Genomic DNA, 26765 nt, shown 5'->3' on the forward strand with positions numbered 1-26765 from the left:
TGAGGGGTTTGATTGAAATTAAGTTGGGTCAAGGGGAGCTGAATAAAATTTCCCCAAGACAACTGTTTAAACTCAGAAAATAAATCAATCTGGAGAGCAAGTCATGGTTGTTTGGATTATCCCGGGCATGTATTTTATATATTTACCAACTAGTTTAGAATGTGCCAACGAAAAGGATAATTGTTTTGCATTTAACTGGTGTTCATTTCCAATCATGATCTAGTCGAGAAATGAGTTACTCTAGTAGAGGATTTTAGGTTTGAATCTGGATGCGTATGTTGTGATAAGATATTCATACATGCAATAATCATTAGCACTACAAGCCGTAATTTATATTCCAATTAATCTGTTAAAACAAATAAAACTTAATAAATTATAACGTCCACAGAAGCAGTCTCCATGTTCCTCTTTAGTTAATTGTCTATAAACATGCAGAGGATGTAGTTAGTATATAACCTGCTAAGAAATAATAGCCATGCAAAAAAGAAATGAGAGCAATAGAACATTTACACTCCAATATTAATTTCTAAAAGAGTGAGTGAAGTCACAGGAGCCCTGGACCAATATGTTTCTATAATATACATGTTAATCAATGCTACCAAGCGGTAAAACACATTACATCTCTATGCAGCAGCCTAAGCAAATCCTTGGTTAACTTGGGCACAAGGTGAGAAGTCAGGATGTTGTTCTAGTGAGTGAAAGAATGGTGGACACCATTAGCTTGAAGTCAATTGGCTTTGTTAAATAAGCATCCATGCCCACCTCCAGGCACTTAGCTTCATCACATGACATTGCATGGGCTGTAAGAGCAACTATGGGAATGTGCGAGCCAGTTCCTGCTTCTGATTTCCTGATTGCTTTCGTGGCTTCATAACCATCCATCTTCGGCATCTGAATTTTCAATGGCAGAAGCAATTAGATTTACAAATCAGAAAGCAGCGTTGCTCTCTTTCGAAAATAGCCAAAGAGTAACAGGAAGAATAGTTAATAACATGAATTGCAGACAAGTCCCATTTTTCATTGTATTTTGAGTGACTCGAATTAGTTGTCTTTTCTTAAGTTGCTTGTAGGTGTGCTTTTCCTTTACACATCTATTTTCACGATAAAATCTTATCAGGAAGTAGTGCTAAAGTTTGATCTGATACCAGCTATTAAAAAAATAAAAATAAATAGCTACTTGCCACATTGAAGAAACTTAGAGAAAGTAGAAAACAAAGCACCGGTAATGTATACTTTATAATCGTTACCTGACAATCCATTAGAATCAAGTCATAAGGCGTACAACTGAAAATTTCTGTTTGAGATATTGTGCTTCTCTCCTTCATTAGAGACTCCCTTCTACTATCTTCAGCGCCGAGCATGCAATTCAGAGCATCCACAGCCTGCTGTCCATCACCTACAGCAACAACTGTAGCTCCCATTTTTTCCAACATTATGGTTGCAACTCTTTGAAGCACTGGAGTGTCTTCTGCAAGCAATATCCTTAAACCTTCAAGAGATTTCTTTCCATTAACAGTTTTACTTGAGCAAGTGACACTAAATGTTTTCACAGAATCAGAATCTTTTCCTTGAGCTTCTGTTGGAAAGGGTCCTTGTAATTTTGGTTCCATGTCTTCCAGGATGTCACGGCAGCTGGGGCTGCTCTGACATGATTCTTCTTTCCTTGAAATGTTATCTTCCGCATATTCATTGGCTAATCCAACTAAGCAGTTGTTTATGTTGTACTGTGATGGTGGATGGGATTTTACAATTTTTTCCCTTTGTTTAGCAACATTGGCACTATTAGAAGCACCGTTTTCGGATATGTCAGAACCATCAGAGCTAACACCATCAAAATGAGTAGAATCAATCTCCAGAAACTCGTGTGCATCATCCTCTTTCGTTGTGGTTCTCGAAGCAGTCAAAATTTTCTTTTGCAGCTCAATATTTCTCTCCTTTATGACAGCTTCCAGAATATGAAACATTTTGGTTTTGTAGAGGGGCTTGTTGACCATCAATATATGCCCCATCCTGCGAAGCTCCATCTTTATGGTATTAGAGGTATCGTGACTTAGCACCCATGCGAACTTTGTTCTCCCAAAGTACTTGTGAAGGAAGTTGAGCTGTTCCTTCCATATATCTGTGCTCAAATCAAGCAGCCCTATGTCCACTATAATGACAAATGCTGGGTTCCTCATTTCTTCTATGTTGAGTAATTTGGACTTCCAACTCTTATTTACTGCATAATGTGCATCAAAGCCATTATTTTGGACTGAACTTGCATGGAAGAGTTCCCTAAGAATTTGTGTCAGTTCATTCCATTCAGATGCCTGCAGAGTGCAAACCCCATTTTTCTGTAACCAACTAGATGTGATAGACCGACTCGTGTCTCCATGTAGTGCAAGCAATACCTGCAATGAAATTTCTACTTTCAGAGTCTGCGATGATCTTCTGCTATTCACTAAGCATAAGATTGTTCCTCCTTGGGTTCTCAAGAATGTATAGCCCATCACAATCAGAAATAATTTTTTTTTTTTTTAAGATGGTATTTGCAAAAGAGTGCGATTCTACTCACCACTAAGCCACTCTCCGCATAACCTATTTGACAATGTTGTTCTGTGGCATCCATGGGTGTAGTGAGAAGCAGGTACAACCGCATTAAGGTTCCTGGGCCTTCCTTTTTGACAACCTTGATTTCTCCACCCATTTTATTGACCTACCATTGAAGAGTACCAATAAGATCAACAGAATTATATTCAATTTAGCAAGCTTGTATGTCGCTTAAATAGGAAAAAAAGGCACATACAAGAAAAATACTAAAACCCTGAGATGAAAATTTTATTTTATTTTATTTTTTTAAAGAACATGAGCATAAAGCTCTAACCAAAGTTTTAAACAAGCAGTTGATATTGTGAATAGTAATTATCTTGATTTGTCAGAAATATCACATACCAAGGTTCTCACAATGCAAAGCCCAAGACCGGTGCCTCCATGCCTGAAACGGGAAAGGATTGAACCACTGCTTAATATTCACCCATTAACATTAAAATATTTGACAACTAATAGATATAGGTTTCATAAAAGTTTGAAAGTGCAATGGCAATCACATATGATAAGGATCATAATGTACTTAATTAAATTTGAAGTTTCTTACAGCCTGGTGGTTGATGGATCTGCTTGCTCAAAGCTTTCAAACACAGAATCCCATTTACTTGGATCAATACCTGTAAAAGACATGGAATGCATGCAAATGAGTTAATCTTAAAGCTAGTTTTCCCGCTTTTGGCATGTATGTATGTTTCTCAATGTAGTATTTCCAGATAATTTTTTAGATTCATACCACAGCCTGTGTCATCTACTTCAAACCAAAGAATTATTTGGCTGTCTTTTTTAGATGCCTTCTTTGCATGGTTTTCTTGTTGCTTCATTCTGGTCTTTTGTGGAGTCCGGGACTTCTGATTAAGAGGAAGAATTGGGCTATCACTGGAACAATTTGGGTTCTCGCACCATCCTCGAAGAATAATGTGACCAGCTGTGAGCATTTCAAAGAGTTAAGATTAATCTCCGTTCAGAATTTTGGTGCTTTGTCAAGGAATGTGCTGATAACACCAATGCAATCGCATGTTTCCCTCTATGAATATATAGCTTGAACTTGCTAACTGCACTTGTGGATTTCTTTCATTGTAAGAAAATGACATCATTCTAAAAGAAGAGGGGTCAGATAAGCTACGACTAAAATAAAAACTTGCATAATGTGGGAACTACCTACATAAAAACCAAAACTAACTCTCAAATTGTGGTGCAGTCATTATGTAGCCCCACTCCTAAGATAAATGCCTGAAAAGAAGAAGCCTTTTATCATCTTCAAACTCCATGTTTTTAGAAAAGCAATGGGTCCAAGAAATAATTAAAATTTGGCACTTGCCCTTTTGGGGTGTTGAATATCGAAGTCAAAAGCCAACTTCGGAACTTTGTTAGACTTTTCTATAAGGTCTAACAGTTAAGTTTCATATACTTTCCCTGTTTCTTGAGTTATAGTATTAAACAATTTATTGCAGAAAGAAGAAGATGGAAGGAAAAGTCCGACTTACATGGAGTAAACTTAATTGAATTGTTGATCAAATTTGCGAAAATTTGAACAACCCTAGCAGAATCACCTTGAACTACCTTTGGCATATCATCTGCAGAAAAACAATTATCAGCTGCATGCATCAGAATATTTTCGCATGAAGCTGACAATCATCTAAATTTTACTGTGAGTAAATTCCTCAATGCAAGAAAAATATGATTCATACCTGATAGGTCCAAAACAGTCTCTACGTTGTGGTTAATGCATTGCACAGAAAACATATCTACAAGCCCTTCAAGTTCCCGTCCCAAGTCAAATTCTGCATTTTCTAACACCAATTTTCCAGATTCCACCTAGATTCCATAGATTGTTAGGAATTTTTTTTTTCAGCCAAAATGCAGTTTTGTTAGAGGCGAAAAACACTAAATTTATTTTCAGTAGATAACTGGCGGTGTGATGCTCTTAAAGGAAAGGCTCAGCTTATGCATATCTCACCTTGCTGAGATCCAATATGTTGTTAAGAAGACGGAGTAAGGCAGTTGAGCATTTTCTGATCTGAGAAACTGTTGCATATTGTTCATTTGTAAGACAATCATCAGATATAAGAATGTCAAGCAACCCAATCACTGCTGCCATAGGTGTCCTCAATTCATGACTGCAATGTACCCAAAAAGAAATATGAACATATATTTTGAGCATAAAAGGCAATATGTTCTTAGACGAAAGAACCCAATGTCACAAACAATGAAGTGCATTAATGTTAAAGTTAGTTTATCAAAGAAAAAAATCAGACCAGAACAAAAAAATTGGCGGTGTGGCATGAAAGAATGATCATGGTTTCAAGAGGAAAAAATCAGCTAGCGCATATAATTCAAATCTTCCCAAGATAATGCTGAAGCTCGATCTCTCACACCTCACCTGACACTAGGCATCACCCAATCTGTTTAGTTACAAAATCCTATTGCACCTATTACTGTTTGATAGCCTATGAATCCCCCCGTCTAACCCAAATTTAGCAGATTAGGTGAAAACGAACATTTTTTATAGTCAATCAATATTACCAATTCTCCACGAGCACTAGTCATGATGAAATGAAACAGGATACTGCATATTCATTTTGCTCAAGATATAATGGCAATTCGCTGGTCCTGTCCAAAATTTGAATGATTGGCTGTAGCTGTATCCATTGACATGATTGAAGAATTATGGCAAGTTCTAGTATAAAGTTGCTTGCATCTACTGTCATAATTCATAATAGAATTTTGTTTATGGAGGTCAAGCAACACATTTTGTTCAATTCACCGAGATCAGACACCTATAAGCTTCTGATCAACCATCGGCTACATTGTTTCTTGTCCTCTAAATTATATACTACGAGTTGGATAAAGTCATTACATAAGTTTGTGTAACATGATAAATACCTAAACTGCAGAGATTTTCAGATTTTTTTCCCTCAGTAGCAGTTAAGTGAGTAATCTTTAAAATTTATTGTGGCCAAAAGAGTTACCCTCAGATTAACACCAAACAAGAAAAACCAACCTCATGTTTGCAAGAAACTGACTTTTATAGTTGCTTGATGCCTCTGCCTTCCTTCTTGCTTCCAGATGACTGATTAGTTCTGCTCTTAGTTTCATTTCCTTTGATACCCCGTTTGTCAGAATTAAAATGCAAACACATCCAATGACTAGAATACACAACGATGCAGATATCAGAATAACCAATGTTTTGAAGGCTCTTTGATCAACCTTCCCCATAATATACTTTCTTGGAATAATGATAACACCCACCTGCAAAAATTAAATCCGGTAAATTGTTAACACTGGGAAGTTATAACAACATGGTTAGTCAAACAACATAATGATATAGTGTCAAAAAATTTTCCTGGCATATACTTAATTTTTACATTTCAAAATGAGCAATACATAAAGATCAAATGTAATGAATAGGTGAACTGTCATCAAATTTACCAGAGGAAGCCTCTTCAAATTTAGAAAGAATGAGTCGATGTAATATTGCTGACGACCTAGCTCAACATTCTCGACGTGAACCCCATGACTTGGAGGAAAATTCTTCCCATAGGTTCTCTTTAGCCACTGGGCTCCCAATCGTATCACATCATCTTCACAATCAACAGCCATCTTAAGCTTGAGAGGCTTTGAGTATGTCAGCAGTGGAGCATTAGTGGAAGTGGCAAGTAAGTAACCCTCTAGGGAGGTCAAATAGATATAACCACTATGAAATTCAACTAGTTCTTTCATTAGCTGCCCAACACTATAAAGTGCGGTAGTGACACCCACAACTGCCACAATGCTCTTATTAGAAGAGTCCCAAACTGGCAGCGCCGCAGAAAGCAATGGTGAATCCGTAAACTTGCTCACAGCAACATGCCATGAAGCTGCCCCATCAGGGACTTGAGAAAGGCCAGCAATATTAATCAAGTCTTCTGGTGCAATCTTCTTAGCTTTTCCAATCTTCTCACCACTAAGAGGGTCAAGTGGTTCACGATACCAATTTGCAGAACTGTTACCACGAATGGCTTCATCGTTCCAAGCTTGATGTGTTGAGAGTGATTTCATCTCATTAGCGGCACTGGCACCTATAGAGTAGTTTGCAAGATCAGAGTAGATGTAAAATGTATTGTTATCCTTAAGATCTCTGTGGAATGCCTGAACAAAGCCATTCCTGTAATTGATCGTTATTGAATTGAGTGCCTTGCGACTGGAAAAGAGGGCCCAGGTTACAGACCTCATAGCTTCGTACAGCTGCTAAGGGTAGGAACATCACAAACAAGCAATAGTCAATACTCCGAGTGTCCGAAGCATAATAAGAAATATTAAGAACATAGCAAGAGTACAATGACTGAATAAACAACCTCAACTTGTTCTGCTTGATTGGCGGGGTTGCTGTATCGTCTGATTACATATTCAGACAGCTCAACCTGAGCTTTTGTAATTTCAGCAGTAGAATTCAAAATATTCCACATCCGTAAGATGGGACGTTGCAGTAATTCATAACGAAGCCCATATGCTAAGTTATCAAGTGATTTTGCCGTATAACTCTTCGTGAAATGCCATGTTAATATAGTGAGCAGCCCAATCAAGATGGCTAGCATGACCTGCATAAAACAAATCAATTGTCAGGTTCTTGTCTTTTCTATGAAGCGCGGGCAGTGATTTCCAATCTCAAAAGACTCACAGAAGCTGGTTCAGCTTCACTAGCTTTCTTAAATTAATCTGGCTTCATTAATCTCATTGGAATAGCAATAAGAGTATCATTCTGTGTTAACCATTCATTAACCATGGATTCTACTACACAATTAAGAAAACTCCTCAGAATGGTGTGCGGATGGATATTTAGGTGGGTGATGGAAAACATTCACCGACCATGATTGCTAGGCGAACCACGAACACACTGTAGTAAGAAGAGAGGCATTGAGTACTAGCATACTGGAATTCTTCTTTCTCGACATCTCTGTGGAAAATTCTTCGACCACGCGGTGCGCCGCTTCTCTTCCAAGAAGAGGTAAAAGCCCATAGTCTATCAAACACAAGTCTGCATCTGCTACCCATTGGTGAGGTCGAAGCCGGTGAATAAACAGAATTCTCAGCAGAAATTTCCTCTATATCGTCGTTAGCTGCCATGACTTAGCGGAGGGTGTAAGCTTTTAAAATAGACATGAAGAAGAACAGTTAGTGTTTATGCTCCTCTAGTGTACGCGCATCAGACAGACGGAAGCCACTAAGGCTGAATGTTTTAAATAGATGAATTGTGTCATATCCCACTTTTTGGTGCTTTGGGCGTAGTTTTTATTCCTTATCCACCACAATCCGCCAACCCATCTTTCCATTTGGCCAAATCTCAACCGTGGCACCGTTGGAGCCACCTATTACCAGGAGCAAGAAACTATCACCAATCAACTTTTAAGTGGGTGCTCAGAACCCCACACTTCACTTGTCACCGGTGTCTTGAATATATAAACATGTTTACGCTATGACTAGCTGGTCCCTAAAAGGTTAGGACCTAATTTAATTGGTCTTGATAAATTTAATTACATGTTAAGACTAGCTGGTCCCTAAAAAATTAGGACCTAATTTAGTTGGTCTTGATAAATTTAATTATATTTTACAGTTTTATTTTACAAGATGCAACTTTGACTCTCAAGGTTAAAGAGTCAGTCTTGTGAATCTCGATCCTTTTTTTTATTTGTTTAATTTAAAAACTTAAAAAACATATTTATAATATTATAAAAAAAGTTAGTACATATAATATTAAGTTTAAGAAAATAAATTTAAATCAATCCACATTACAACAAATATGTAAAACTTAAACATTTAAATTTAATATCAAATAATGATATTAAATTAATATTAATAAAAATTAGACTTTGATAATATGATTAGCTTAGTCTTAATGAATTAATGGGGGAGGGAGAAATAAATCTAAGGTTTCATTTCTTTTAGTTAGATGCTTAAACTTTCACTTTTCTCATGTTGAAATTTTAAAAAAAATAATAATAAAAAGGTTTAAAAAGGGTTGTCCTTTTATTTTTGAACTTTTACCATTTTTCTGTTTTAATTATTTTAGGATTTAAAAAAATTAACGTAATAGTTTTGACTCTAATTAATAACTCTAGTATCTTTCAATCAGAACAGAGGAAGTTTATTTTATGGTGGGTTTCATAATGATGTTTTTGGCGAAGAAAAAGAAAAAGTATAGATAGGACGCATTTCATCGTACGAGATTTAACCTTCTATATACCTTACACAACATTGCTAATATTTGCTATTCTAATTCTAGCGTGGTCGTTATGGCACCGCTCTTTTTGATCAACGCAGCTCTTTCTTTCTGCCACTCATCATTTTCTTTTACTGTTATCATTGCTCATCCCTCAATTTATATATCCTAATATAATATAAAACTTCTAGGCTGGTACTTGATGTCTTCCGTCTTTCTAGTTCCAAACTTAATCTTAAAAAAACAATGAGTTTAGATTAGTGGTTAGTGTTCTGGAAGTTTAAATTTCAAGATATTTCGCTATGGATTGGGTTTAGTTCAATGGCAAAGAGTTGCACCCGCTTAATTTCACTTTCACGATATATCGGTTCTTGATTGAATATTAGTATTTTACTTATTACTTTAATGATTTTTTATAAGCTAATATTTTTTTTTATAAAGTTTGATTCTCTTAAAAAAAATGGTTACAGTTAATCCAACTTTCATGTACGTAGCAATTCAATTGGCCCATTGCTATCAGTATTTTATGGGAGATATTTTTTGGCTATCCATGAAGCGTACTCTTTATAAATAAATAATAATAATAATAATAATAATAATAATAATAATAATAATAATAATAATAATAATAATAATAACAACAACAACAATATAACATGAACAAAGAAAATAAAAAATGTTACAAATTAATGAATAATTATGATACCTGAAATTTAAATGATCAGCACAAGATATGCTCCTTGCAATCTCATATACAACTCAATCATATAAAAATGGATTATTAATTTGGATTGTTATTTTTTAACTTTATCCTCCCACAATTTTTTATAAGTAGAGTAATAATTTTTTTATTTGTAAAACAAATAAAAAATTACAAATGAAAGAGAAAATATTTTTTAAAGTGATATATTTAATAAAGACAAATTAAATTTTTTAAACAAAATTAATAATTTAATTATCTCTTCTTAATACTGATGGTTGGGTTATTCAAATATAAATGAAGTTGAGTCGATATAGAAATCACATATTAAATAAAGTTAGGTTTAATGTAAAAAGAAAAGCCCATCATTTTCAAGAGTGACTTATACCTCTGAATGGGATTGAAGGAAATATCTTGTATAGCCAGTTGCATAAAATATATCTTACCTTTCACTCTTTCAGTAAGATCTATCCTTCCTTCTCATCTGTTAGTGTCTCAAAACGAATCACATGAAATTCAATGTTCGTCGCATCGCGGGTACTTTTATAAAACTGATTGCGGCAAAGGTTGCTGGATTTCATTTATTCATTTTTAAAACAAAATTATTTTAATTTAGCTTGAACCGAACTCCGTTAAAACTAAATACAAGATCATAAACTCTAGTCAAGGCTAAATTGTATCACATGATGAACACGTTTGGTTTGATCATTCATGAACGCCCAAGATAGCTTCCTCAAGAGCTATTACCAGTAACATATAAAACGTAATCATGCAAGCCAAAAACTTTGATTAATTTATTAACTCAAAGTAGTCCTTTCCTTCCTCAGGCCAATCCTTCAGAGACAGCTACTCTTGTCTTGATGAAAACGTCAATATATATAACCAATAAAAAAGGTGAACGAAAAGGGCTACAAAGATTGGTAAAAAGGTTTCACCAACTACTTTCAAGAGCGTCTTTTGCTCTTTTTCTTCTTCTCAGGCAGTAATCATATGACTGATTCAGAAATGAGACTGTTCGAGCCTTTGGCGGCACGTCACGGGATGATAGGATCCGAATCTTCCTCCCGAATAGAGATAAGTAAATCGTTTGTAGAAAAATTCTCTCTTTTCGTACTGCTTCTGCTGCTTCGTGAGCACAGTTCAAAAGCTAAAATATGCACATATATATTCTAGCTATATCAGCACCCAAAAGGTTTGTACATTAATACTCTTTGTTCAATTTCGGGCTAAAATGGATATGAAAAAAATGAACACATAAAACTGTGTTTTTGCATCCCATGCCTAACATATAGAAAGCAGTTCTGCTTCTGGTGCCTAAAGCTGCCGGTCTCTTATGGGGCTCTAAAAGTTGGAAGTTCCTTTATGTGAAAAAACGTCTTTGGCTAAAGATTACCAATATACTGGCTTTGCCAATAATCAAGGCTGCTAGTACATATAAAGTATAAACTAAGCTAATCTCATTGGCAAAGGATAAACCCAAGCAGACTCATAAAAGTAAACAATCTTTGTGGAAGATGTCAAGCAAGAAAGCCTAGCGAGGTGGGTATTATTTTTTGTGTGTGAAGTGGCGGTAGCTGGTGATCAATTTCTCATCATAAAATAAGAGCCAGTGTGGGTGGCTGAGAAAAGAAAACATGGCTGATCAACTGTGGGCCTGGCAGGCGTGCACTGGGTGTTTTTGACTTGGCTGAATTTGAGATCCTCCTCTAGAACAAAGCCTTTGTGCTCCGACTCAGTAATCCATAAAAACCCCTTCCAGTGAGGCTTGAATATAATTAAAAACACAAAACGAAGCACTAGAGGCTAAGGATTGAGTTCTATTTAAAGGTATAGTGGCTAAAAGTTTGAACTGCTTGGTGATAAGAAAAATGAAAAAATCTCCACACTATTCAATTTCCATTGCATGGCTAAAAGAAGAACTGAATGAGAAACATTATCATCCATCAGCAAGATCATCTACATATTCTCTTGTCATTAAATAAAAAACAAGTGGAGAAATTTACTTCTTGTACTCAAACTCTTGCCTATTCTTCCTTTGTAGAGTCATTTGATCCTGCCCATGCATGTACTAATTTGTGTCTATCCTGCTGCAAATCAGTATGAGTCTATCTCAATATTTAAAGGCTAAAGATACACAGAAAATAGCATTTCCAAATTCACAAGGTGGGTTGACCACTAGAAATTGTAGAGCCACAAAATGTGTTCCCACAAGAGGCTCTTGCAGTGCACAAACATATCGGCATGAAGAAAGCAAGCACTAGCAAATTTGATATGTAAAATGTGCGGACCCTAACAAAAGAGAGAAAAGGTGCGAATTCATTCACATTCAATAGAAAACTTTGTAATTCTATTCCCAGAATACAGTTACAAATTATTGGGAGACCCCACCCAAAAAAAAAAAAAGAAAAAAAAAAGAAAAGGGAACTAATTCCTGATGTCCGTAGACAAAGTGGAAACTCTCTGGTTTCCAAAGATAGTTTCGACAGTCAAAAACCCCTTTACTATTAAGGGCAGTTATAGCGGTCCTCTTTATTAGAAGAAATTGCAGGAATCACTTAGCTAGTCAATCGGTGAGAGATTATGATAATTCAAGAGATTCAAGCCAATCTGTAGTGTGCTGAAAAAATCAGTATGTTTTCCATTTATTTATCCTGGACGAATCCATCATACAAGATCATTAATATATATGGGTAAATTAAGAGGTTGGTCATTGAAAGACACCAGTCCCACCTCTAAAAGTGATAAGACAATAGCTTAAGCTATTTTTGTGATATGGACAACTTCAAGAATAAAACCATACCCCAAACCCTTCCCAATTAAAAATGAGTGTGAGATTGCATTGTAAATTTGTGTGTCAGCTTAAGTTAGGATTAAATTTTCAAAGATTAGACTGAACCTCCCAAATTTAAAATGCTATCCTTAACTGTGTTAATCAAAACCAAAATTATGTATTTTTTAAAGCATAAGGCTAGATTGATGACAGCAAGCTTTTAAGCATATTAAATGAATGGCAGCAAACCAGCAGTATTTTTATTGAATTCAAACCTGCTGCAATCATAAATATAATCAACTAGAAGAGATAGACAAAAAAGAATGATACGTATTTTTGTTTTTCAATGGATGTTATTATCTTTTAATAAGTTCATGTTTCTTTTTCATGTTCAATTCTGGCATATTAAAAGAGATTTATTTAGAGGTTTCATTCAAATATTTAGTTATATCAAACGACACTTTTAAATTAAATTTCAATTTATTTTTCTATTTCAATTCCATTTCTTTTTCCCGTACCATTTCTTTTAAAATGCTTCTAGCAAACCAAACGAGTCCTAAGCCTCATATATATTCACAAATCTGGATAGATTGATTAAAAGAACAAAATTATACATAAATAACATGGAGGAATCATGAAAAATAAGCAAATATTCTGAAGATAAAAAAAAAGGGGGAGAATTTTAATTAGGGACTATAGAAAAGGGATATTTACCGATGAGTAAAGAGAGATATTTACCGATGAGTTAAAAAAATTGAAAATTCTTTGCAAGATTTCTAGATTAATTTAAAATAAAATTAAAAAGATTGAAATACCCTTTTGTAAAAGAAAGAAAAATGATTAACAATTGATATCAATAAATTAACAAGTAAAGTTAGAGAATTAATCAATAATGATTCTACATTTGGGACAAAATGATTGAAATAGTATGATATTGACAAGTCATGTAATTTATAACTGATATTGATAAATTAATAAATAAAAATTAGATAATTAACAATTGATATTAGAATGATTATTGATAAGTGAAGTCAGATAATTTATAATATATATTAATAAATTAACAAGTAAAACAAAAAAATTAACAACTAATGCTAATGCTTTTTAATCAAATTGAGTGAACAAGTGTCACAAAAGATTCACAAGTCAAATTAATTAATTAACAAATCGTATTAATAATTTAATAAATAATGTTCTTAAAATTATGATGTCACGTAATTAATTAGTTAATTATTTAACAAGTATTGTTAATGAATTGAAAAATATAATTAAACAATTAACAAATAAAGTTAAGTAGTAATTAAGTATTTGTTAATTTTATAGAAGGACATTTTAATCTTTTCAACTACTCATTTTATTTCAATTGAGTCAAGAAATCTTATAGAGAATTTTCAAATTTTTTTTAGACCCAGAGTAAATATCTCTCTTCCATGGTTTTTAATTAAAATTCTTTAAAAAAAAAACAAAAACCCCCCAATTTAGCATAGCCAATAGTTTGTGAGTAATATAAAAAAGGGTTGGGCTAAAGATCGATATACATAGTATACAACGAGGACAGACTAAGTTTTAACACCAGCAGTATTCGATTCGCAGATAAGACTTTAAATTTTAAAAAGTTAATAGCAATTGAAGTTGTAGGGCTTGCGGTACAAACGAAAGGGGAACATCACCATCAGAAGATAAATGCTCCAATAATGGCTCCTTGCGACCGAGAAAAAAGGGGGGATTATTAAACATCTGCACCCGCTAAGGGTGGCATGAGGACGACGTATCCCAGATTCTGCAGCTGAGAATCAATCATATATAAACAACACTTCAATAGCCACTGGGTCCACCACGAGAGACACATATCTGAGACGGTGATGGCCAGAGACTAACGGTTAAAGGGCACACGGCGAACAAGCTTAGTAATTTTTTTAATCTCAGTGCACGTACTTTATATCCTTGGTATTTTAACCTAACGAGGCCCTAAGGTCACCATCGCTAGCTCTTGGTGTGGATGATCTTTAGCTTTGATCCTACGAGGAGAATGATGATCACTCTGGCAATTTCAGGGTGTCCGTGGCTGCTGGCATTATTTTATAGCTTCCTCCCCAATCCCTCCCCCCACCTTTTAAAATAATAATAATAATAGTAATAGTAATAAAACAAAACTATTTTTCTCCTGCAAGAAGTCGCTTGGACTTTCACTTTTTTTTCTGCAATTCATTTTTTTTCTTTTTTTCCTTTTCTTTTAATTCAGCTGCCGCAGCTTCAGCAGCAGATTTAGCCATAACAGGCCTAAGAAAACCCTTCGGAGTAAATGCCTGCCGAATCTTCAAAACAGCCCATGCGGCCCCCACGGCATGACCAGCAGCGTCAAGCCCTTCATTCGTTGCCTTTGCAGCTTCTTCTCCATATCTGCATGACACACATTCATCCGACTTACAGTCAACATATAGGAAAGCATGATGGCACAATAGTCCCCGCTATGCATGCTTAAATTCACAAAGTGATCCTTGTAAACCGAACTTAAATCTAGGAAAGTATAATTTAATTTTATGATATTAATGTAAAAGGAGTCGAATTATTTGGATGCCAAGAGCATCAAACGAGGAAGGCAAAAGCAAAATCAATTGCCACTACTTACCCCAATTCAACCTTCACTTGCTTCTTTGCTAGGTTTTACTTGGCACACTATACATGCGTTTAATGTAGGATGCAAACGCTTGAAATTCTAATGTTACCTTGAATTCCTTGAACCTGATGCCAAGGTATTTTACGTATTAGAGGTAAAGTTACTGGAGAACCAAGTCCCCACAAAAGTCACCAACATTTTGTGTGTGGGTGCGTTTTTTTTTTTTTTTTTTTCCAGGGGGGATGTTTGAGGGATGGCATCAATGGAACCTCACCTGTGATTCACAAGGTCAGTTGTCACGGTAGACGTTGTTGACATGACATGTTTTCCAGATACCTCAACCGCATCACACACCTTGGCTATTTACAAGAGAAACATGATGTCAAGTTTAGAATCCAAACTCTTCATAGATAGAAATGAAGTCAAACTAAACTAAAGTTCCATGAATTCTATCCATGTTTTTTTACTTCTTACTTATTTTAAATTGCAATTTCACCGAGAGCATGTTCTTAAAGTTCTTGGATTTACTGCTTAGCCTTGCCATCAAACTTTTATGTTCATAAACTCAATTAGTCCCTATTGCCCGCGGAGGATCTTTCTAGTCTCTTTTTTCTTTTTAAAAAATAAAACTAATTAGAACATCATAAAAGCTGTCCACCATGACATATTTAGATTTTTCTTTTGGTATGAATATATTCAGATTGCTGTTCACAACTAAAAATAATGACTCATGTTTTCTTTTTATTTTCCATACCGACAGGTGGAATTTATGCTCATTTTCATAAGTAGCTTCATTGCTAAGTATAAAATGACCTAATACTCCTGCATAATTATGTCTTATGCCTTTTTAAATGAATGCGTGTTTTTTACACTCACCTGAAAATAAAATTTACTGCAGAAGAATTTGCAATATAGAGGGTTATCTAATATTCCTTGAATTTTATAGAGGGTTATCCCTTCTTTCTTTATTGGTAGATGCTTGTCTAACTCTGAGAACTCACAATTCAGTAACTAATGTTATATGAACACACTAAAACCGGGGAATAAAATAGCTGACATACCAAATCCATCTAAGGATGCAAGTAAAACTTCTTCGGGTATAAGCTTGATTATTTTCTTTCCTGTTTTTGTCTTTGCCATAGAACTAGCAAATAGTCCAGAGACTTTCACGACCCCAGAGAGAAGCCCACTAGCCACTTTTTCTGTCATTTTAGTTACAGCCTTAACCCTTAAAAAATATCAAGCCGAAGGGGAAAATGTCAGAAGGTAAATGGGCAAATCGATCCAACCATACCAAAATGAAAAAAAACTCCTTTGCTCAAAAAAAAAAGAAAAAGAAAAAAAAACTCCATCAAACCTAAAGCAGCAAACTCTAACTTTCTTAACTAATTAATGGGTTATTAAATGTACTCCGCAGCAGGATGTAGAAAAGTCCCAAAGTAATTAACTCCCTAATAAAATGGCCATATAAAATACAGAAGGATAAAAACTTCAGTTCCATATTTCAGTAAGCAATTCCAAATCCATCATAATATTAACTATAGATCTCAGACTTTAGTCCCAATAAATAGCATACATGCTCCTTAGCCAAAAGAATGTCCCACCACAAGTGAAAAAGAGGATAAGGCCAGATGAACATTTGGGACCCTCAAAGATAAGTTTAGTGAAGTTTCTCTTTCCTCGATCCACTCCATTCTTATTTTCACATTTTATATAACCACCAAACCACCAAACAGCTGTAGTCAAATCTCCATTTTGATTATTAGAATTTTGAATGTCTTTGCTTCGGAAACATGTTTGAACGTCGAATTAAAATATTTAGGGAAAAAAAGAATTATAAGAATAAATTGCTACTTGCTTTGTTCCAAGAAGATAATGTGTTTAAGCAAATCATTCAATTTAAGTATTTGTGACTAAAAATGCTCAAGAACCAAACAACATTACGCATACCTTTTAATCCGCTTTAATGTTTCAGGACTAACTTCTGTATTTTCACCTGGAGCCATCTTCGTCTTCAAAACCTCATTTCCCACTTTCAACCTCTCCGCCGTCACATCGCCACACCAAAGTATGCCCTTAATTAGGTGACCAGATCCCTGTGCAATCAATCTTGCAGCTGCTCCACTATAGTCGTCCACATTTGGAGCTATTGTGGTCCAATATGCAGCGCAAGTCCCCTCCATCAATTCCTTCTTCTCCCCTGAACTCAAATCTGCAGGAGACATTTCCTTGGCCACTGAGGTATCCAAAGCCTCTCCCTTCTTCTTCGCATTCTCAGACACCTCATGCACAGAGAAGTTACTATAACTCTTCAGAAGTGCATCCAACTCCTTCAACAGAGCCTCCTGCCCCTTGGACGCGATCGTCAACCCATAGCTCAACACATAGCTAGTAACATCCCCTTTACGGACCTCTCCCTCGTCACACTGATCGGGAAAGAAGAACGAGAAGAAATAATGCGAGTCGTCGACTTTAACCGCAGCCGTTTCCTTAGCCAAAGACCACTGAATCTTATTGGCAACGCGGGCGAGAACAGCGACAGCGCTTCCACCCTGGCAGAGACGGATGACCGTAAAATCTCCAGAAGCGAGCATGACGCTGTATTGCTGATCAATGAGGTTCAGAACAACACCGGGAATCTTGAGAAGAACATCTCCGGAAGCCGGGAACGCCTCTTCGTCGTGAACCAATGGAGGGGCAGAGAGGTCGTCTTCATGAGGCAACGGAGGGGCAGAAGGCGCGCCGGGAGTATAGTCATAAGGAATTAGGTTTTGGGCGAAATCGCTAGGGTCAATTGAGGGATAGAGATTGGACGAAGAGGAGGGTGGCGAAGAATTAGGGTTAGGATTTGGAAGTGAAGGTGCCGATGCCTCAGGTTTCGACTCGATTACCTCTGGGTACATTGACCTTGTACCTTCAAAAGGCTTCGTAGAAGCCATTGGCGTTGATGAAAGTGACTTGCAAGCTCAGATTGGAAATTTGGAAGCGGAGAGGAAGAAAATCAAATCACAAAGAGAGAGCCCTGTGTCGGGATGAAATGGGCAAATCATGAAACGACACGTGGCAACGTCGTGCTGATCACCGTTCTGAAGAGTTGTTTATAACCGCCTTGAAAAGCTTCCCGCGCGCATACCGGTATGAAACAACTATACATATATAAACACATAAAATTAAATTCTTTAATTTTATTTTTTCTTTATATAAACTCTATCTTCAATATAGATGGGTGTATAAATATATTTCTACCCTTAAAAAATATAAGATATTTTTAATTAAATCTCACCTCTCAATAAAGTAATTATCTATTTTCAAACTAACCCTATTTTTTTCATATTTACTTCTATTAAACACCTTATAATAAATATAAAGTCATTATTAACAGAGATAGTTTTAAAAAAAAGATAATTATTACACCTCAAAATACTAAAAATACTTTATATTTTTTAATATTTAATTCTTCAAAAAATACTTTACATTTTTTAATAAAGGGAATAGCATTTTGGCCAAATATATTCATGAGATCTAACAAAGATTGCACAAAACTTTCAGCAAAATAATGCTTTTTTGAGGAAAAAAATTACAAGAGTTGAGAGATTGTTCTACCATACAAATGAAGATAAGCACTTTTTTTTAGTAAGAGTAAAGATAGTATTATTGATCACACATCTTATTTATTTACATCAAATTGAGAAAAGAAATTGTTGAAAGTTCAAATTTACAATTTTAGTTAATTATCAATGTTTCGTTAATTTTTATAATGGCATACATGATGAAGTATACGTTTGAATTTGTTTATAAAAATATTCATGAATACCCAACCAACAAGCATATCATTTTTAAATTTTAAAACTAGCCTTGACCTCTTCCACAACAAATACATAGTGGATAGGAGTAAAACCATAGTTGATAGACCTAGTTAATCATAACCTGAAAACCAAAAATACAAAATAAATGAGAACAATATCAGACTTTTTTTTTCATATGTAGGGTGAACAAGACTGTTACAAGGAGCCCACGTTGTTGTGAATTGGGATGCAAGCTAAAGTCTAACAGATACAAACATATAGGTCCTATAATCTTGAATCATATGGAGTTGTTAAAACTTTAACAAGAAAGTGCGTATTTCCATGGGACCAAGCTCCACAATAAAATCAGACATGTTCACAGGGCTACCCTTTACGGCCTGAGGCTCTAGGCCGTTGTCCCCCTCAACCTCCCAACTCAGCTTCTTCATCTCCCACTTCTCTTGATTCGCCGATAAGCTCACTTCCTTCAACTCCTTTATCTGCCAAAGACAACACGAATTACCCACAATTAATACTCACAACATCTTCACAAGAATTGACTAAACTTGCGCAGACTAATGCTCGTCACAGAAACCACAGAAGCGTTACATTTTTGTTGGCAAACAGCTTCTTCAGTTCAACTTTGCTCAGGCTTGAATACTCAGCATCTTCACTCGGCTGACCTCATTGAGAAAAATATCATAAAAACATCCATGAGATGCAGGATACTGCTAAAATAACTGGGAAAAGCGACGACTATTGCATCAAAATATGTAGTGATTCAAAGCTTGGAACGAGCATGGTTCATCTGAAGTATGAGTGATCATAGCTAATTTTTACCTCGTATAAATGTGCCAATCGAAGAAGAACCGATCCATCGTCCAACTCCTGCAAAACTTATGGGCATGAGATTGACGGAGAGAGAAAGTATATGTCAAGTCTTATACATGTTCTGTGCTACTGATTGGCCTACCTGAAGGGTTATCAATGCAACATTTTGAGGCAAGTTATAGTTTGGATCCACCACTGTTCCTTTTGTCAAATACGCGGACTCCCAATTTTCCAATGTCTGATAAAGGGAAATATTTTAGCAGTTGCGATATGACACTGAAATTAAATATATATGAAGATGTTACAGTGACAGTGAGGCCATACATCTTGAGCAAAAGCCAGTAAAAACGGGGAGTAAATCTCCTGGCCAGTTGTACGGCGCCAACGGGCACCCGTTCCAAGCTGGTGGATGCTCATATAGTAATTTCCCCTGACCTGATACATAATTTAGAGTGACATGCTATGAGTCAGTAGATTAATCATTATCTAATGGTGGCCACCTTCCTAACGGTAGCAGTTGTGCTAATTAAGACTTAAGATGCATCAAAATACAAGTAATCATCCACGATGTCATACAGTTAGTCCTTCGCATCTGTTTTTCATGCAAACTTGTTCATCGAGCGCTTCACCTACTCCCCTACCATCATCAAAGAGAATCCGCCTTGAGTAGTAAAAGGCAACAGTCAACATTTAGGGGAGATAATATAGTCTGGAAACTGGAACTATACTGGGAAAGTATAATTTAGGCTAATATTGTACCTGTGAAGCATGAGTTCCACCTCACCATCTTGGATACTGGCTCCACCCGTGGCACGATCAACTAAGACTGATAATTCAGTTTTCTTGTCCTTGATATAAATTCCAAGATTAAGCTGGAAATGGAGAAAGTTTGAGTTTGATTATGACCAGCAAAATATATATATATATATTTTCTTAGCTCATTCCCTCTGCTAGAAACTCTTTTCTTTGCCTTGAGTTCCAAATGAAATTAATGGGGTTAAAATTTTACTGGATAATAGTTTCCTGCTATAGGTTGAGTAACTTGAAGGGGCCAATCTTCCCGGAAATCACGAACCTGCATTAACAGCAGAACAAGTCACCAGTGAGCATTGCACGTTTGCCTTTACAGTTCAACATTCTTCAGGATCGTTAGTGTACATTAGAGTTACCCGTTTCAGAAAATCTCTTCCGTTAGAATCAGTATAAAACTCCTTGTTTGTGACCATGTTTGCTGTTAAGCGTGTGATCACCTCCTTTCCAACTTGATCATCGGTAGGGATTGGACCAATCTTCAAAAATTAAAATTGTATCAGAAGCTGACTTGTGATTAAAAGAACTCCAGAGTAGGCCGTCCTTAACTTACAGTGAATTCAATTTCAGCATGCTCTTTATCTTTGTAAAGCCGGGTAACCTACAGATAAATAATCCATAAGAGACATTGGCCACGGTTTTTGCCTAAAAAAAAATCCATAAGAAAAGTCTACAAATAAGTGAAAACCACAAAATATCGTATAAGATGTTGACCTGATAAATCCAGGGATTAAACTGCTGGTGAACCTCATGTACTACTGGTCCACGGATAACCTTAGTAGGTACCTGTATTTTAAATTAAGTCAAAATTCATCAACGATAGTAGATATTTTGTGAGAAATTTAAAAAACTCATGGAGGGGGAAGAGATATAGAAAATATGACTAACTTGTCAAGCTATTTAACCTCATTTCTTGCGTCATCTTATATTCACAAGTAATGACAAATACCTTAATACATTGAAATATTGGTTGTGTTGACCCGTTGGAAAAGAAAAACTTACTGATCTTGAAACAATTGTTGGAGGGGCACCATTAGGTCGGAATATGTATGCACCAGATGCCTACACATGAGAAAACACGCCAATGAGGTTGAAAAATTCAATCAGTGCTTCTGCTTTTGAAGAGACACCACACACCTGACCATCATCGTCACCAGTGCTAGAACCATACCACAGATAGCTTTGTTGTACTGGTACATCAACCTAATAAAATTTGCAAATCATGAAATATTCTCCATTACACTACCTAAAAAATATCTCAATGTAAAGAACGTCGAGCTAAACTCATATCAGCAGCATAGTTTCCCTTAGACTGGCCGATGCATCGCAATGTCCGACTATGTTAAGAATTAAAAATGAGAATTCATCAAAAGATAGTCATTACTAATATGTACTTTTTACGAATAAATAGAACTTTTATTGGTGAAGATAATTGCATGCATGTCACCGTAGCATGTAGTTTATCAATTTATTGCAAGTAATAGTTCACTCAACAAAAACTGTCGGCATTCCTCTATGTCAGATGAAGATGCAAAATTACTCACTCCAGTTCTCGAATTATACATCCGTTTGAGTTGTCCCGAGGTTGAAGAAAAGGACAACTTCAAATTTCCTGGTCCAATTTCAATGTTTTCTCTTGTGAGGCTACTGCCAGATGAGAGAAGGCCGTTTCTTCTTCCACCTAATATATTTAAGAACCAAAAAAGCATATCAAATATTAAAATAAAAAAATAACAATAAAAGGAAGGAGGTAGTCTCTATGTTCCACTGTGGTTTCACATAATTAGTGCAATTCTCTTGCTTAGCCAAATTATAAGAAAATCCAAATATTAATGTAAGTTTTTTTTTTTTTTACCATCATAATAATAAAAATTATTCACTAATCAGTTAACGAGCCTAAAGGAGAAAAAAAGAGAAAGTCAGAACTTCACCTTTTCCTGGAACCTTAGAAATGAAGTATGTACTCCACCCAATTGGAGGCACAGATGCCTGAAAAAGAAGCCAGAATTTCGGGGCTTCTTTTGGTGACAATCCCAAATAAGCATTCACATACAATTTTCTTAAATTCAGCGTTACATTATCGATCTCCACTAATTGTGTTGCAAGATTATTCCCTGATGAATCTTTGACAACAAGGTTTGCATCATTAACCTATTGTAAAATTGTGACCATCAGATATGAACAGATATTATACAAAGAATGTAACAGCGCTTTTCCCAAAAAAAAAAAAAGAAAAGAAAAATACCCCCCATAATGCCTGGTCAGCTTAAAGTGAGTCAGCGCAATATATTGAGGATAACTGCTTCAATCCATAACAAAAGCTATTCTATGCATTCATTACTAAAAATAACAAGAAACTTAAAAATTGGCTTGCGTCCTAGCATTCATCCTTGACAGACAAGAAGGAATGAAAACCTCTCTAATTTATCCAACTTAGCATATGACAAATGACCTAATGCATCATGAGGTAGCAAGGTTAATGATATTTCGTAGGCTTAAAAATTCTTGGGATCTTAAATTTATAGTGATAGTTTAAGGTTTATGTCAATCACAAGGATTCTAAAGCAGTTTTTCATTAGGTGACTCTGTGGTAATCAATTTACGGCTCCTAAAAATACCATCTGAGTTTATTACCAAGAGACAACTCAGACAAGCTAAAAAATTAAAAAAGTAAATGGCAATATGTAACAGTCCCTAAAATATAAGATTACTCTAAATAAAGACACTTAGGTAGTGTTTGGATTAATGAATTTGGATTTGAATTTTAAATTAGAAATCTTGCATTTCAAATCTCACATTTCAAATCCATATATTTAAAATCATTTGTTTGGGTAGTTTAAAAAATTTCAAATGAAGAAGAGAGATGAATTGAGATTCGAAATGAAAATAAAAAAATATTTATTTCTATTTTTTAATCGACCAAAGATGAGAAAAGATACAAGAATTATAGAACTATCAATAGTAAAAATGTAAAGAGAATAAGATGTTTCGAGTGATTAGAATTTCAAATGACTAGGATGTAGAGAAAAATACAAAAAAATATAACTTGAAATAGATTTTGATTTGAACCAAATCCAACTTCATAAATTTTTCTGTATCTTTCATTCAAATCCACATTCAAAAATTTTTATGTATCCTTCATTCAAATCCACATTCAAAATTTTTTATGTATCCAAATGAGGGATTTAGTTCAAATTCAAATTCAAATCTTTATTAATCCAAACACACCATTAAAAGTTTTATGTGAAACTAGAGTCAACTTTATGATGTGAGGGGCAAGAGATGAATACTCACTGGAATTTTGATAATGTCAGTACGATTCCATCCAAGTGGGTTATATACCACTACTACCTGGAAGATATTATAAATATATGACACATAAGATTTGAGGAAAAATTCATGAAATTAGAAGAAATTATGAAAATATTACCAAACTCTTTGCTTGGGGAATATTTTCTTCTGTTATTGGGCAGTAACTGATATTGAGTAATTGACACTGTCAAAATCAAATAAAAATATTAAAACAAATAAGCAAGACAGCTTGAGAACTACGGATTATATTACCTGGGATATAAAGGCAGAATCATTTATTGAAAAACATTACCTGGGAAAATGTAAATGCAGGTGATGAACATTCTGTCCCTGGTTTTTTACTAGCAAGACAAGCCAAAGAAGAACTGACAAGAGCTTCAGCCTAGAAGAATACAAACAAAAGAATAAGTTCAAGGACAAAACAAATTACAAAAAATCAACTGTGGAAAAGCTCCAGCTCCTTACCTTAGTGGCTCCGATAGCCAGTCGTTTGGCATAGTCATTTGTAGTATGTTGTTTGGCAGTTCCGGTGACAGCGTCATGGTGTTGTGCAATCCCTAGAGCATCTCCGAGGCCAAAAGTGTGGTCTGTTGTAGGCTTCTGTCCCGCCAAAAATTCAAGTTGTCTGGATGCCTATATATCAATATTTGAAAATTCTCGATCATAAGTACAAAATCCACCTCAAAGCAGTATCACCTAAGTAACAAATTAGAGCGATGATGATAATATACCAAATAGTATCCACTTAGTGCCCTAACATATCGCTTCAAGGCTGGGCGGCTGATGAAAAAGCCTGTCCAATAAGCATTTGGTCTATCGGCATAACTGTCAGAAATCCGCAGGCTTGTGAATAAGCAGTTGACCCCACACAAACTAGTTCATAAATAGTAAAACTTTAACATATTCTTACGGGAAGTAATCATCAGTTTTCAGTGGCCATGACTGCTTTACAGCATTTTTTGCATTGGTGTAGAGAGATGGAGTAGAATACAAGGCATTCACTCTGCCATCCTGACAAGATTAAGCGCACATAAGACATGTATTTGAACTACTGCATTCATCTCATTTGCTTATTCCCTGATCATACACAGCCATCAATAGTTCAATTCTTACCTTATTAACATAGTGAATTAACTTGTCCATTTGCTTGAACCAATTCTCTGCATATTGGTATTGAAAATCATCACCCATTGTCCACATGATATGGTTTGTCCTTGTCACGTTTGCCTGTGATAGAGAACATAAATTGAGTGCTTAAAAGTTTTGAGGAGAAAAATGCACACATTATTCAGAAAAACCTCCAAGTTAAAGAGCCTACTTGGCTGATAGCAGCATTAATGAAATCATTGACTCGCTGTTCAACATTGTAATCAAATAGAAGAGGATCGTCCTGTAATTTATTTGTGCATAGTGAGAAATGGGCCATGTACTCCACAAATTTTTCGAGATTAAACTTCTTTTAGTGTTAAGTGGTAGAACCTGTACGGGGACGTAGTTACTGCTGACTTCAAAGCCAAAACCACTTGGCGGACCATAATGAACAGGAAAGGCATTGGCAAAAATCTGCAAAATCCCAAAAATGGGGAAAAGGAATGAAATCAATTAAACCGATGCTGTCAGTCATTTTAAGCAGAAGTGCCATCCATGCCTGAGCTGAAGAACCAAATGTCTTGGACCCACGCCAAACAACTTCAAGAGCTTTATTATTTTTGCGAACAGCTCTGTCCTGATAATCAATCCTAGCAAAATGTACAGAGTCGAATCCTAGCTGCAGAAGCATAAAAAGCCTATAATCACACAACTAGAATGCGAATCCAGATTCTCTAATGTCCAGGGTTACGGTATAATTAATTTAAAAGAGGGGGGAAAAGAGTTTGCGTTGAATGCGTAAATATGTAATTTTGGGGAACGCTAATAAAAGTGACCACAACCGAAAGGCCCACCTCGGCACCAAGTAGGTAAGCTTGAACTGCAGAGTGCCCGAATGGATCAATCTGCCAGCCAGCGCGAGGAGTCTTATTGAATTCTTGCTTGATAAAGCGATGCCCCAGTGTGGTTTGGTCAATCATGTCTATGTAGTGACACGTGGCTTCGTCGTGCATGCACCATCCTCCATTTCTGCCGACACAAAAATTTACATGATAGTCTGATAGATGGTGATTTTTCTCAAACAGAGAAACAGCAAGACGAAGAACAAAAAGCAGTTGACAAGTCTAAGAAACGAACGGCTCACTTACACGAATTCCAGTTGACCAGCATCTACTAGTTTTCTCACTTGTTCTTGCGTTTCTGGACTTTGTTCCACCCACCACCGATGGAAGAAGGCCTGTCATTTATTGAAGAATTTAAATTAGATCAAAATAATTTGCAGATTGAATGAATTTGAGTTGACTCTCAGGCATCCAATGCTCTTGGAATGAAAGTCGCGGATTTTTACCATCTCGGCGTACACGAACTTCCTATTAGGATCCCGCTGAAGAGATACCACAAGCGAGTCCAGCACATTCTCAACACATGCCCCCTAGAAAACAAGCATGGACTTTCAGAATGAAGAAAATTGAAAACTTTTAAAGACGAAAGACCGAGGCAAATCAGCGAGATTAAATTCTAGCCTGAAGACTATTATTTGATCCAACGTAGTACTGATCAATAGTTTTGAGCCACCCAACATCGTCATGGGTATGTGCCACCAAATGAACATTCAGTTTGCCTTCCACGACTCCGGCCCCGGTATTGTACTTGATGTAGTTGGCACAGGCTACAAAGCCATAGAAAGAGAGCAAGAGGAGAAAAACGGCGAGAGAGAGTGAAGTTAATGAGGCAGCTTTCCCTCCCATGTCTAAGGCACCCCTCAAGGACCAGTCTCAAGTGTCTCCGGGTTTGTGATACTCTGTTTAATTTGTGCGTGGGGGGAAAGAGAAGGCCAGGACAAGAGTTGGATAGAGCTTGACAAATGAGAAGAGATGAGGAAGGACTTTGGGTTCCGCCTACAATTGCCAGGCTAGGTGGAACGAGAGAGGGACCATTTCCGCATAATACAATTACAATGAAGCCCCACTCAATTGGAGGTGGAGGGTTCAATGAACTTAAAACTGTCTTTTCTGTTCTTTGGTTGGACTTGGAACGGGCGACTTTGATTCCGCGCGCTAACTTCCAAG

General features: G+C 35.9%; 3 protein-coding genes across 10 annotated transcripts; all 3 read right to left on the minus strand.

The window, feature by feature from the left end:
• Positions 1-489: 489 nt before the first annotated feature.
• LOC129322634 (histidine kinase 1) lies at positions 490-7815 on the minus strand. Of its 3 annotated transcripts, none has more exons than XM_054968923.1 (13): positions 7432-7815; positions 6921-7163; positions 6016-6810; positions 5588-5835; positions 4544-4703; positions 4275-4401; positions 4071-4160; positions 3320-3511; positions 3134-3203; positions 2932-2974; positions 2555-2695; positions 1248-2390; positions 490-891 (listed from the first exon to the last, which is right to left on the minus strand). In XM_054968923.1, the coding sequence occupies exons 1-13, from the start codon at positions 7687-7689 to the stop codon at positions 676-678; spliced, it is 3726 nt and encodes a 1241-aa protein (XP_054824898.1). In that variant the 5' UTR covers positions 7690-7815; the 3' UTR covers positions 490-675. The 3 variants fall into 3 exon arrangements, with proteins under 3 accessions (XP_054824898.1, XP_054824897.1, XP_054824899.1); XM_054968922.1 differs by having other exon boundaries at positions 6016-6813; XM_054968924.1 differs by having other exon boundaries at positions 6016-6813; positions 7244-7574.
• A 5997-nt stretch (positions 7816-13812) lies between these two features.
• On the minus strand, positions 13813-17995 carry LOC129322885 (protein EARLY-RESPONSIVE TO DEHYDRATION 7, chloroplastic-like). 5 transcript variants are annotated; one of them, XM_054969334.1, is made up of 5 exons: positions 16820-17961; positions 15931-16097; positions 15144-15228; positions 14882-14994; positions 14513-14652 (listed from the first exon to the last, which is right to left on the minus strand). In XM_054969334.1, the coding sequence occupies exons 1-4, from the start codon at positions 17806-17808 to the stop codon at positions 14910-14912; spliced, it is 1326 nt and encodes a 441-aa protein (XP_054825309.1). In that variant the 5' UTR covers positions 17809-17961; the 3' UTR covers positions 14513-14652; positions 14882-14909. The 5 variants fall into 5 exon arrangements, 3 of the variants coding, with proteins under 3 accessions (XP_054825308.1, XP_054825309.1, XP_054825310.1); XM_054969333.1 differs by lacking the exon at positions 14882-14994 and having other exon boundaries at positions 13813-14652; positions 16820-17945; XR_008596300.1 differs by lacking the exons at positions 14882-14994; positions 15931-16097 and having other exon boundaries at positions 14516-14652; positions 16820-17994.
• Positions 17996-18821: 826 nt separating this feature from the next.
• LOC129322865 (alpha-mannosidase) lies at positions 18822-26635 on the minus strand. 2 transcript variants are annotated; one of them, XM_054969308.1, is made up of 29 exons: positions 26220-26635; positions 26045-26128; positions 25845-25933; positions 25551-25725; positions 25256-25375; positions 25087-25170; positions 24926-24997; positions 24721-24834; positions 24518-24618; positions 24339-24432; positions 24073-24240; positions 23900-23989; positions 23726-23791; positions 23590-23646; positions 22227-22446; positions 21840-21976; positions 21433-21498; positions 21298-21357; positions 21010-21081; positions 20849-20896; positions 20655-20774; positions 20495-20560; positions 20245-20357; positions 20062-20122; positions 19810-19920; positions 19628-19723; positions 19495-19542; positions 19264-19332; positions 18822-19154 (listed from the first exon to the last, which is right to left on the minus strand). In XM_054969308.1, exons 1-29 carry the CDS (start codon positions 26442-26444, stop codon positions 18966-18968), a joined length of 3015 nt encoding a protein of 1004 aa, XP_054825283.1. In that variant the 5' UTR covers positions 26445-26635; the 3' UTR covers positions 18822-18965. The 2 variants fall into 2 exon arrangements, with proteins under 2 accessions (XP_054825283.1, XP_054825282.1); XM_054969307.1 differs by having other exon boundaries at positions 20062-20146; positions 26220-26632.
• Positions 26636-26765: the final 130 nt, after the last annotated feature.

This window comes from Prosopis cineraria, unplaced genomic scaffold (genome assembly GCF_029017545.1).
Source record: "Prosopis cineraria cultivar Desert tree isolate PC_DT_omini unplaced genomic scaffold, ASM2901754v1 PC10, whole genome shotgun sequence".
Classification (NCBI taxonomy): domain Eukaryota; kingdom Viridiplantae; phylum Streptophyta; class Magnoliopsida; order Fabales; family Fabaceae; genus Prosopis; species Prosopis cineraria.